At 41.3% G+C, this 12723-nt stretch overlaps 1 protein-coding gene across 1 annotated transcript in view; it reads left to right on the top strand.

The window, feature by feature from the left end:
• Nucleotides 1-11881, top strand: part of VAPB (VAMP associated protein B and C) — a 32790-nt gene extending 20909 nt beyond the window's left edge. Inside the window, exons 3-6 of the mRNA XM_050313977.1 lie at nucleotides 2646-2749; nucleotides 4828-4908; nucleotides 5699-5875; nucleotides 8001-11881. Of these exons, the coding sequence (XP_050169934.1) occupies nucleotides 2646-2749; nucleotides 4828-4908; nucleotides 5699-5875; nucleotides 8001-8159 (521 nt within the window). The 3' untranslated portion in view covers nucleotides 8160-11881. The remainder of the gene's footprint in view (nucleotides 1-2645; nucleotides 2750-4827; nucleotides 4909-5698; nucleotides 5876-8000) is intronic.
• The last annotated feature ends 842 nt before the right edge of the window (nucleotides 11882-12723 follow it).

The raw sequence follows: 12723 nt of genomic DNA, 5'->3' as shown, positions 1-12723 counted from the left end.
AGAGCTTAATGCTTCTGACATTGTCACTAACTTTGCCAGTAAACTGTTCTGGGAAAAGAAAGAGGATGGTGGGTGGTCAGTGCCTCTCCTGGCTATCTAGAGATACAGGGGGGTATGGCAGGGATGTGTGAGAAAAGTGGTGTCCACTGCTTTAGAAACACTTCAGGGTGTGCAGTAGGTCAGTCCTTCGTGTTTGAATTTTGAGAGAGACAAGTGGGCTCACATAAATACAACTTGCATTGCTCCTCACTGCATTGATCTCAGTGACTGTGCAGTTTTTGCTCAGGGCAGAACACTAAATTCAGCTGAGTGTTTCAGCTGGGGGGAATCAGTTAAGAAGGTGTTTGAAATACGTGTCTCTACCTGACGGATGCTGGTGGTAGTAAACTTGAAGATCATATTAATAATCTTGTTTCTTAAAACTCTGGATTCTGCTGAAAGCTGAAGCTTCTGACCAGCTGAGGTGAATGATGTGATGAGGCATTTTGTAGGAACACACTTTTCACGTAGTTTTTGCATCAAGTATGTGGTTTCCATTCAAAGCAAAGGAGCCATGTTCCCAGCAGCAAATTCTCCAGCAATTAGGGCACTTCCATGGAGCTGATCTTTCACAGAAAGCCCCACTAGCACGTGAATAAATATTGAAATGATTCACTTTCCTCTTGTACAAAGTACATATTTTTGAGCTTCCCATCTGGCTTACAAGACATTTGCTGAATAATTTGTGTCAATGTGGCTTTCATGTATTGATCTAAAAATACAAGTGCTAACAAGGGTTGTGCTGTCGAGCCCCCTCTCGCTCTTGTGACTCAGTGAACGGAGCTCCGAGCAGCGTTCCAGGATGGATTCAGCTCTGTCACTCGGGGAATCCTGAGTTCCAAATGAGCTCAGCAAAGCGGGGCTGAGAAACCCACAATCTGTACAACTTCCATAAACAGTGGATAGTTTTGCCTCTCCAGTTGGATCTTGCCCATTATGTAGGTTTGAACTAATTCCAGTGTCCGCTGCAGCAAAGGACAAAACTTTGCTGCTTTTCAGTGATGTGTCAGGCGGTGCTGAAACGAACGTGTTCTCACGGTGCAGTCACTTCCGTTGGGAAAAGAGTTTTAAAAGTAGCCTGCTTTAATTTGCAAACACTTATTTTGGACTGGTGTTCCGTTACTGCAAGGTGAGTTAAAAATGTATAATAATTTTTGAAGCACCTCCTGGGAGGGAATTTATTGTCTTCCTTCTCTCCGGGCTTTAAAAGGCGTGTGGTTGTTGATGGCCACAGATTGTGTGCATAATAAAGATGGCACAGCCATAACATCCTCTGCTCATTGAGGCAAATTGCTTTGACTTGCCTTCATCTGCAACAAATGGGATCACTGGATATTGCTTTTATACGATGAACCCCTGCAATTAGTGCATGTGAATCTGGGCACATCATGTTAATAGCACCAGTACTTGAAAGTAATCCTAATTCTTGAACTGCTTCTCTTCTCAGTGATTGAATTGAGGGACTGAAGTGAGCTCACTGGTCATAAAATGTGAATTTTTGCATCATTTTTTATGGTAGCTATAATGGCAGTATTTATAAGCTTCATTTTAAATTGGAGGGAGTTGGTGGCTTCTTGCAATATCTAATGACGTGTTTGTGTAAACTCTGCTGCTTATTTTCACATGTTCTATCTCGTGTTGAAGCCAAACCCGTGTTTTTTAATGTCACAATAGCCACGTATCCAGGTGTCATTTGCAAATGTGACCACTGTGATTAAAGAGTATTTCATGTAAATTAAATATTTCACTTTCCCTCTTCAAGATACTTTAATGTGTTAGTTCTTTACCCTAAAAGAAAAGACTTGGAAACTCCTAATACTACACGAAAAATCAAATAAAAGCACCCCTAAACCTGCTGTTCCTTCCTGTGCCCCCATGAACACAGTCATTTTCTGCATAAGTAAATTCTGGAATGCTTTTGATTTGTAAATGGAGAGAAATACATTCCTTGTATACCTTTCAGAGGCAAAGTTTACATCACATTTAACCATTAACTTCCAGCTATAAATTGGTAACAAACATTCAGTGACTTATTTTTGGAAGTGAAATACTCGTACTCGATACGGAACGTACCGTGAGGCTCCTAAACTTTGCAGAGGAAATTTCCATCCTGAGACTGGAACCTCAAGGTTTACAGTGTTTGCCTTTGCCTCTGTAGCTTTGCTCAGGCACCATCAGCAATACTGTGTGCACAGCTCATGCAAATGCTTGTTACTTCTGCCCCAAGGGGGAAGGAAGACAAAAAGATGCTGTCTTTGAAAATTTCTCCCTCTGTCCCAGAGGATATGTAAATTATCCTATTTACTATAAATTACTATTGTTATCCTGCCACAGTTGTGTACAGAATGTTGTGAAGTGATCAGCAATTCCAGAGAATTCTCAGACTGAAGTCTAGACAGGCTGGAGAAGTGTGTTTCTCTTACCTTCTGCCAGAATTTTGCTTTAAAGTGACGTTCCTGATCTCAGCTGCTGCTTCGGTCCCAAGGATGTACAGCTTGAACCCATTTTAATGCCTGTATTTCTGAACTCTGGTAACTGTGTCATCAGGGCATGACTCTGCATCAGAGCAATATTAATGTGATGTGTTTTGGGGCTTTTTCTTGCAGTGATGCTACAGCCTTTTGACTATGACCCTAATGAGAAAAGTAAACACAAGTTTATGGTTCAGTCTATGTTTGCTCCAGCTGATACTTCAGATATGGAAGCAGTCGTAAGTATTGACATTAATTTACATAGATTTCTTTCTAACTATGTAATTCTGTAACCCCTTCTACTGCATTGCCTGAGGGCTGTTGTCAAACCACACTGGGATGATCCTGGAAAGCTTTCCCAGATTTCCATCTCTGTGCATGGCAAGGTGTTTCCTGTTTATTTTGAGCCCCAGGAATCTTGCACTGACAGAGACAGTTGGTGTCGTGGTTGCTTCCTTGGGAAGCTGCTGTCAGGAATGGGATGCCAAGCCACAAAACAAGTAGTTGTAGTTTTTTTGCAATATATGCTTTTTTAGAAAGGCCAACTTGAACTCTATATTCTAAGAATACATTGAATATGTTCTAAGTCTGTGGCATCTTTTATATTTTATGCATCTCCTCTCAGTCTTGAGCCTTCCCTTGAGCAGCTCCTTTTCCCAGCAAGAAAGAAGAGGATGATTTACAAGTGGTGTATTTTTCTTTATCCCTGCTTGTGTCTGCTGTGGCTTTGGCAAATTTGTAGATTTTGTCCTGTGGATTAAAAATGAGAGCAGCAGAAGCAAAGAAGGATAAAAGACGTAGAAAGAAGATTTTAGGCTACAGTAGGGCAACCTTGAAAGGAACAAACCATTCTGTCAGCTGCTGGCTTTGCTTTAACGGCAACATCTGCTACTACAAGAAGGCACAAGGAAGCCTTGGGAGAGCACAGGGCAGCTGTTGAGGACACCATATAAAAAGGGGAAAAAGGGCTTTACACTCAAGTGTGAGACTTGTGTGTGTTACTTAAAAAAGTAACCCCAGCAAAGCTCAGGGTACATATCATGGCTTTTTTACAGTAGTCTTTACAAGATGGGTCTTCTTCTGAATAGCTATTTAAGGCTGGGGCACTCTGCAGGGTTAATAATTTCCCTTCTGAAAGAGATTTATGGAACTGTATTTGTTTAATGGCCTCAAAATAAGATCCAGTGGGAGAAACAGCAATAGTAATAAAATCTGCATCACTAGAAAGATAAACCAGTCTGCCTTTCTTTCAAACTCTTTAATTTTTATGAGTTACTTTATACCATGACAAATGTTACTCTACCAGCAGAGAATGTTTTTAGTACCTAGATGGGCCTTTCAGTTTTCCAGAGCTCTCCAGACCCGATACAGTTTCTTTTCCTGTAACACTTTGATCAGTTCTCAGTCCTGTTCCCACTCTCCAAACCTCTTCCCCTTCTGGATGAACAGGTGAGCCCAGTTACAGGAGGACTATAAAGCTTTCAACACTTCCCAGGCAGCCAAAGAGCTCAAAATAGAGTTCTGACTTCAGCCCCAGAAGAGCTGGAGTAGGATTCAGCTATTTAGGATGAGTTAAATGCTCCTTCAGGTTGCACGGGGTTGGCCATAATTTGACACCTACTTGAGATATGCTGGGAATACCCAACCACCTGCAGTGAGGTCACCGTGAAGAGAAGCTCGTGAGAACTGCAGGATATGAGTGTGGACAGTCCTTGCTGTGTATCCCTGCTGGGAATAAATCTCTTCACTTCAGGGTTCCAGCTCATACCCAGCAAAGATTTATTGCTGTTAATCCCTATTAAAAATGTTGCAAGGAAGCTTGTTTATGGTGCAGTCCCCAGTTGGAGGGGAGAGAAGGTGAGAGGGGGATTATCTCTGTATGTGAAATTTGAAAAGTTTGAATAGGAACTCGGCAAAGACTTCCCAACTAACTCTGTGATTGATTTGGGCTTTTGTTATCTTTCCCTTCCTTTGAATTCACTCCTCCTGTTTCCTTTTTTTTTTTAACCAGGCCCACAGCTCCCCCTATCTCTGCTAATTACTCTGACACAGCTCCCAGTCCTCATAAATTACCTGTGGAGGTTTCAGACTGTTTGGAATGATTTGCTTCATAGTGTCTGGTCTGTTTTCACGATGCCAATCAGTCACATATTTGATTTCATTTTTCATCCTGTATGTGGTTAATGGAACATGATAAACACCTGTGAGTTTTTTCCCTGAGTAAAATGATGTGATTTGTTTACATAATACGCTGCATTTTCCATCTGCCTTATTATGCTGATATGTTTAATACTGAATTAATATTAAATTATTCCAGTGGAAAGAAGCAAAACCGGAAGAACTCATGGATTCGAAACTTAGGTGTGTGTTTGAGCTACCAGCAGAAAATGATAAGCCTGTGAGTATTTTCAGATGCATATTGAGTGATTTAACTTAATACCACAGTAAATCCTGTAAAATGGCATGTTTGTACAGACAGCTCTATAAGCAAAGGACAGAACCCTCTGTTTCACTGCCTGGATGGAATCACCCTTTAAAAACACAGTGTAAACTGTTTGAAGTGTTGTTAATCCTTAATGTAACTGGCAGCTAATTTGAACAATGCAACTGCAACAGTAGCACAGAGCAGTCTGAGTTAATCTGTTTTCATTTAGATCTCAGCATAAAGAATATTTTTAAAAAATGTAAAGATGCTGATGTGGTGGTTGTAAAGCTCGGAGTTTATACTGAATACAGCAGCAATATAATTTGTCTGTCCAATGCCCTTTGCTTCCTTGGGACAATGCTGATTTTAGCAAGTAAATTGGTGGAAAGCTGGTGAGGAAAACACAAATGCAGTTAGGGATTATATTGCAATTAGCAGCTATAATACTGCAGGATCCTTTTTTGTTAGGGTAATGAACACAATGATTTCTAAGGGAACTGTGTGGTGTCCAGTGTAGAACAGATAATAGTTTGAATAAACTGAGAAATGTTTCCTAAGGTGCAGGTGCTAAAGGCACAGTTGTTCCACCTTGCACTGGACAGCCTGTAATTGGGATTACAGAAAGAAAAATGTTGTTTATTTCTTTTGATACAGGCACGTTTCAGGTGTGCACAGACAATTTTACCTGATCCTCCTCCTAAGTACCAGGTGTGTGGTGTGGTGTTAATAACTAACCAAAAATCACTCTGTCCTTTTTTAACAGCATGACATAGAAATAAATAAAATTGTATCCACAACTGCAACAAAGACAGATTCCTCTGTAATGTCTAAATCAATAAGTTCTTCTTTGGATGACACTGAAGTTAAGAAAGTAATGGAAGACTATAAGAGGCTTCAAGTAGAAGTTCAGAGGTTACGGGAGGAGAATAAACAGTTTAAGGTAAAGATATCTGTTGTTTTCTTTTCAGATTTACCCCTTTCCTGAAAAAGAAGCTTTCAACTTCAAGGTTTGATTCCCTGACCTTAGCCCAATATTTGAATATTGTCTCTAAAGTAAAAGATAACTGAAGTTTTCTCTCTCTAAACTGTGAAAAGGTGCTGAAATCAATGGTTCCTTTGAAAGGAGGTACAAGTGAGAGAAACTGATTGGAGGCAACTGGAGTAACGAATTACCCCTCTTTTCTTCTTCTCCCACCTAATTTTCTCAGTGTGAATTAATTCAGTGTTGGGTTTGGCCCCGTTCTCCCAAACCTGTGGGAGCTTGAGGGCAGTGTTGTGCAAATACTGAGTGTTTTAGTGACTGCACCTGTAATAAGCCATTGAAATGGCCAGGTTAAAACAGATGAATGGGAAATGTGCTCCCTGTCGTATCCAGCACATGGCTGGGAAATGGAGCAGTCGAGCAGCCTTTACCACTGTGCTGAGAAACTCTTTTTGCAGCAGTTTCATTTGTTTCAAGTGTCTGGTTCCATAGATATCAGCACCGAGGAACATTTAGATTTTGTGACTTGCAGCCCAGCTGAAGGGATTCTGCTCTCTCAGCTCTGGCTGATGCATGAGGAAATACTTCAAACCAGTTTTGTTGTGCACAGAAATAACAATGTAATACAACAGTAACTTCTCCTTGTGTTCTTGTCTCGCCAGCAACTCATTACTATAAGTACTGTCTGCTTTTACTTAATTTTTTTGTGAATCACTCCTGAATAAACACTCTACAGGAGCTATCTAGAACTGAGCTGATGTCTTAAATCAGCTGACACCCTGACCTGGTGAGCTCTTTGTTCCCTTTGTGGGGCGCAGAAACATCTGTAAAACATCAGAAAGCAGTGGTGAATCACTGCCAGCTCCCAGGTGCTGTCAGTGTCAGGCCAGTGTCAGGAGTGTCAGGAGGAATTAAAAATATTTCAAAGGGAAACTTGTTGTTTCTAGCAGTGAGATTACTGTATATGTAAACAACATGTTATTATTTACAAAAACCAGTTGTCCCTGTGCAGACTTAGAGCAGCAGTGGAGTATCAGGTGGCCTGAGACTTAATGAGTAAATAAATTAATTAATAAATAAGTTATCCAGAATGTTCAGGTGTCCCTTTAAATTCAAAAGTGAGAAACACTGACATACCCCGAGCCTTTTGAATTTCACTTACCTAACAGTTTTTAAGGCTGCAGTAACTTTTATTGCAATTTTGAGTGGTTTTTTTATAGGCTTTTCCTTCAGTATCTTATACTTTTGCACTGTAATACCGTATCACATTAAACACTCTAACACTGTTGCTTCAGCTGGACACAAATAAGGTCACCAAAGGCTCATTTTCCCCTCTCCTGAAGTGCTCTGAGTGTGTGTGTGTGGACTGGAGTGTGCTAACACACAGCTGTGCTGCACAACACTTTAGGTAAAGCTGAGGAGCATCATCTCCCCTTGAAATGATAATATTTGGTGGTGCTATGCTGTTTCATCTCTTGTCTCATTCATCTTTCAATCAAGTGAGCTGTCAAGCTCGTACCAAGGAAATATCCTAATTATTGCCATTAGTTTCATGTCAAAATGTCAGCATTAATGTGATGGGGGAAATAGATTTCCCTTCAAAGGCTGGGAAAATTTGCTTGTGACATCTGACATCTGACTGGGGGAATGATGAGTGTAATTGCCTTGGGTTGGGAAAAATACGCAGCTTTATCTCAGTTGTGCTGAAAAATGTTTTCCCCAAGAGCACTTTATGTGCTCACAGAGCAAGAAAAGCATCTACAGGCCATTCCCTCCATCGTTCTTTTTGGAGTTCTGAGGATGTCTCTAGACCTTGGACAAGAATGGCTTCCCCATTCTTCCTGTTCCCTTAGGAGGAGGAGACTTCAAGGAGCTTGTGGCTTTTGCTCTTCCACTCCAGTAGATCCAGAATTCCTCTCCTACCTCACTGCCCTTTCCTTCTCAGGGTTATTTAGGAACTAGAGCTCTGAATTAGCTGTAAATTACCTTTCACCTATTGTAGAACACCCACCTAAATAAATGTGGTTCAGGGTGAATGTTTAAAGCTTTTTTTCATGGAATTAATCACTGTCTCTCCCTTTAGGAAGAAGATGGACTGCGGATGAGGAAGGTACCCCAGCCAAACAACCCAATCTCTCCTTCTGCAGCTGCTGTCAAGGACGAAGGGCTCAGCTCCAGACTACTTGCTTTGGTGGTTTTGTTCTTTGTCTTTGGTGTAATTATAGGAAAAATAGCCTTGTAGAGGCAGCATGCTGGAAATTGTAAATTGGTTTGATGGTTCTGCCATATCATTGGATTAAATTTATTCATAACAATGTTTAAAAAAAAAAAATTAATGTATGACATCTCACAGGTCTTGCCTTTAAATTACCCCTGCACAAATACTATGTAACATAATCTAGAAAGTTTAAAATGTATGATGAGCGAAGGAATGAAAGAGAACATGCTTCAGTGATGAAGGGGGGGGGGGAGGAGAAAATCCTGATTTAACACTACAATGGAATATTGTATATGTCATTTTAAACATTCTTAGACCCTGGTACATGTTGCTGGATTACCTCTTTTTAAAAAAAAAAAAAGAAAAAAAAAGGAAAACTAGAAAAAAAAAATAAACCCTCTTCCTCCAGTGCTGGAGCTGGCCCTAGGGATGTTTGGAGCTGGGTTAGGCAGGAGGTGTCGATAACTTCTGTAAAATACGTTAATCCACCATTCTGCTCATAAATTTAACAGTTTCTGTCGGTGTCTTCAGCTCTGTGCAAGTTCCCAGTTTCTTGGCACTTCCTGAGTAGCGAGCAGCTGCAGAGAGCCGTGTGTGGGCACAGGGGGTGCCGGGCAGCACCGAGGGGCTCGTGCTGACGGCGGGACGCGCTTGGGATGAAGGGGCGATGCCTTGTTCTCACCAAGGGGACCAAGCTACGCTGCTGTCGGGTCATTTAGTTGAATTAAAAATGTTATCCGGAGATGTTTGGATGCATATTTGACTTCTTTAATGTATTTCATCTCACGTTTCCTTCTCGTCCCAAAACTGACTAATCCTGCGTGGTCTGAAAAGGCTCCTGTTCAAAGGCAGCGATTAGAGCGAAAAATTTGCTGCTGTGCTGGTGCGAGATTCTTCTGCCTCCTGGGGTTTTGGGCACTACACAGTTGTTGGGAGTTTTGATCATCTGAGCATTGGGGAAAACAGTGGTCAGGAAACTTGTTTTTGTATGTAAATAAGTCTATCTAGGGGAAAAAAAATAGTAGTAGTAAACTAGTCCTATGCCGTAAAAGACCAATCCTGTTTGACTATGTAGCATCTTAAAAAAAAAAAAAAAAAAGGAAAAAAAAAGAAAAGAAAAATGAAAGCCCCCAAATTAATGTTTCCTTCATTACTTTTGTCCTGTTCTCACAGTTTTAGAGGTGGGGAGGAAACAGTGTTCTCTTGTCAGCTTTGTTTGTGGCATAAGGAAACTTGCAGGTTTGTTTCAGGGTGATTTTTTTTCCCCCCCCCTCCCCAGACTAATTTTAAAATCAACCCAAACCACCCCATCAGGAGTCTGGTACACAAAAGTGTTGTTCAGAGTAACCCTGTTGGCTGCTGAGGTACAAGGTAACATCCCACTTCCCAGGTTAGTTGGGTTCAGTAGTTAAAAGACACTTGACAGCACATGCAGATTAAGGTGAAGGTAATTTTGTTTCTAAGCTTCCTTTTAGCACAAGGTGCATAAACTCAGTGTTTAACATGATGGATTCAGTAGGTGAAATAGTTTTGGTGGAGGTAAATTCACATATCTTCTTAAATGGCAGACCCAAAAACCAGCGGTGACAAAATTTTTTGTGAGCATTTCCTGATTAAGATAAGCCTTTTAAAAATGCCTTCTGTCATTCCTTCCTTATTCCTGTGATGCCATGAGAAAGCTGTTGGGCTGCAACCTGTCTGCTGCACTCCTTGACCTTTATGTTTGTCCCACTTGTGTCTCAAGGGTTTCCTTCTTTGCAAGTGCAAATAAGTGAGATTTTACGTGAGGCTTAATAAGAAAATGGGTGGAACAAACCCTGTAACCGGTGTGTTCAGCCTGTGATCACGACTCTGGAAGTACTTGTAGAAGATTCAGCAGAAAAGGAGAGGTGCATTTTTAGCGTTTTAAGGTGCTGGTGATTTCTCTGCTCAGGAGGGAAGGGCCAAAGGGCAGGGAAGGTGGGAGCTGAGCTGGGAAGAGGGAAGCAGTGAGTTCAGTGGGACACGTTGGGCAGAACCCATCCAGAAAAAGACACTTTTCGGGCAGGAGGAGTAAAGAGAACTTTTAAATGAAACATTGTAAAAGAGCCCTTTTCAGAAGGACAGGGTTGTAAGTGATGTTGCAGCATTAGTTTCCATGGCTTTGAAGAATGTATTTGAAAAAACCTTTACTGAGCTGTGAAGTAGTTTTTTCCAGAGGCTGTAAATATCTTGATCTCACTCTTGTAAGAAAAGATGAATTCCTGATTTGCTTTAAAAAAATAGGGTTTTTTGAGGGTCCTTTCTGCTGAAAAACAGACTAAAAAAAAAGGTTGGTTAAAAAAAAAAATCACTGTCTTTGCAGAGTAAAGGGGAGAAGATCAAAGCTTTAAGCTGCTCTGCTGTGAGGATATCTGTAGTAATGTTCAGGTAAATTGTACACACACTGTGAGGAGGCACAGGGCAAAGGCAGCAGCACTTGTGTCCTCCCCCAGTGTTCAGTGGTCACTTCTTGGTGATCTCTGACAGCCTGGACCTTTAAATCAAAGTTGTCCTGGTGTTTTCACTCCAGGATTGTAAAGAGGTCCCAGGAAACGCTCTCATGCTTTGGCAGATTCCCTAAAAACACATGGGCAGGGAGACCAACAGAGGATCTGCTGGTCAGGACTGTAACCTGCAGTTGGGGCTGACCCACATCATCAGTCCTAAACAAGACTCTTAATTTAACTGCCTATCTTTTGGAATTTAACAAAATTCTAAGGTCTTTCCTCACTGTTTCTGACAGCCCTGAATTGTCTGGGTAATGCTTTGCTTTTGCTGAGCTTAAAATAAAACAGCTGATCAGTGGGATCCCCACTGCCTGTCTGTCTGACCAAACCCTTCTGTCATAGGCAGTAGAAAGAAACATTAAGTGCTTTTTTTCTTCCAAGGTTCATAAAAGGCCAGTCTGTAGATACAGTGCAAAAATATATTGGATAGATGTTCTTAAATCACCTGGACCTTTTGTAAGTTTTTCCTTCCATGACAACACCAGAGCAAATGTTTTCATGAAACATTCATATTCTGGAGGACATTGTACATCTTAGGAAGTTAATGCATGAAAACATAGGGTTTCTAAATAAGATTATTGTCTGGGGTCCTGACACAGCAACAGATGTTAGAAAACTGTGATTGATACATGATAGTAGAAATCAAGTTATTACTAATCTAGTTATTGTCCTTGCTGTTACTTTAAGATGACCACTTGCACACATGTTTATTGTTAATTTCTTTAAGAGCCGGGAGAGGCTGCTTGGTGCACTCTTTGGGCAAATTTGATATAAATAGGTGTACAAAATATCTGGAAGCCTAGTGCTGGGAAACGAGTGGAAAATGGTTTTCTGCTATTTTTATGTAGTTATCCACATCTTAAAGCAAATACTCTGTGCATGAATGATCATCAGTATTGCTGTGCATTGGCAGTTGTCAGCTGGGAGTGCACAACTGGAACGTGTGGGAGCCAGAACCCAACTCAGGTGGCTGTGGAATAGCCCTGGGGGCTGAAGAACAAGATCATGCCATGCCTGTCATGTTGAGGGGGATTGATGTACCATAATGTCATTTTCTAAAAATACAGGATTGTAATAGCTTGATGCTGGTATTCCATGTGACTTTTTCCTCCTGAAATGCTGTTAGTGGGATAAAGTTGGAACTTCACTTTGCAAATCACTATAGAGTTTCTTGTCACCAATAAACTCGGAAGGGTTTCTATTCTCTGCACATGTGAACTTGCGATTCTTGTCTGCATATTTGCATCGTGGTGTGCACAGAGTGGATCACTCGCCTCTCAAGATACTTGAGGTTGCAATTCCCCCCTGGAAGAAAAGTGTCATCCCTTTTCTTCAAAAAAATGGCACTTTTGTCTCTTAATTGGAATGCCCTTAATTCTCAGGCACAATAGTGGCTTAACTGTCGTACTCTTCACTTTTGAAACAATACTTCTCTTGCTCAGCCTGCTGACCTGAAATGCCATGTCCCGAGTTGTGTTCTCCATATAAAGTAACTGAGAAAAGAACACGGCCCAAAATCCCTGTGTTTGAAGTGAACACCCGTGTAAACAACATTCTGTTTGTTGTGGCTGGGTCACAGCTGCACCAGAACTGCTGAGCAGCGAGGGGGCCTTCAGAGCTGCTGTTCCATGCTTTGGGAATGGCTGGGCATCCGTGGCCCAGATCCTCAAGTGAGCAAGTGGAGATGGGACAGGTGGTGAGTGGATTTCGGTGGATGCAGCTGAGCTTTTGTTTGGTAAGTCAGAAACACTGACACAAACAGGAGGGAACGCAGGGAGTGACACCAGTTCAGTACCGGCTGTGTAAGTGGCTGCTCTTTGGAGTCAGACACGTCTGCAAACCTTATTTACTAATTAATTAGAAAATATCTGTACAAACCAACATTTAGGCATTTTAGAGACAAAAGAGCTCACTGAGCAAGGCTGCTTATTTGTACAGTGAAACCTTGAAGTTCTCAGGCTCATTAAGAGCTGACAGTGGGATCCAGTGCTGGTATAAATCATCTGTTACAGTAAGATAAATCATGGGATTTATTGTTCAAGCAGGGCAGTGCTGATCCT

Source organism: Myiozetetes cayanensis, unplaced genomic scaffold, assembly GCF_022539395.1.
Source record: "Myiozetetes cayanensis isolate MyiCay16 unplaced genomic scaffold, myiCay2020 scf19, whole genome shotgun sequence".
NCBI lineage: Eukaryota > Metazoa > Chordata > Aves > Passeriformes > Tyrannidae > Myiozetetes > Myiozetetes cayanensis.
This window is presented reverse-complemented; position numbering and strand designations above follow the sequence as displayed.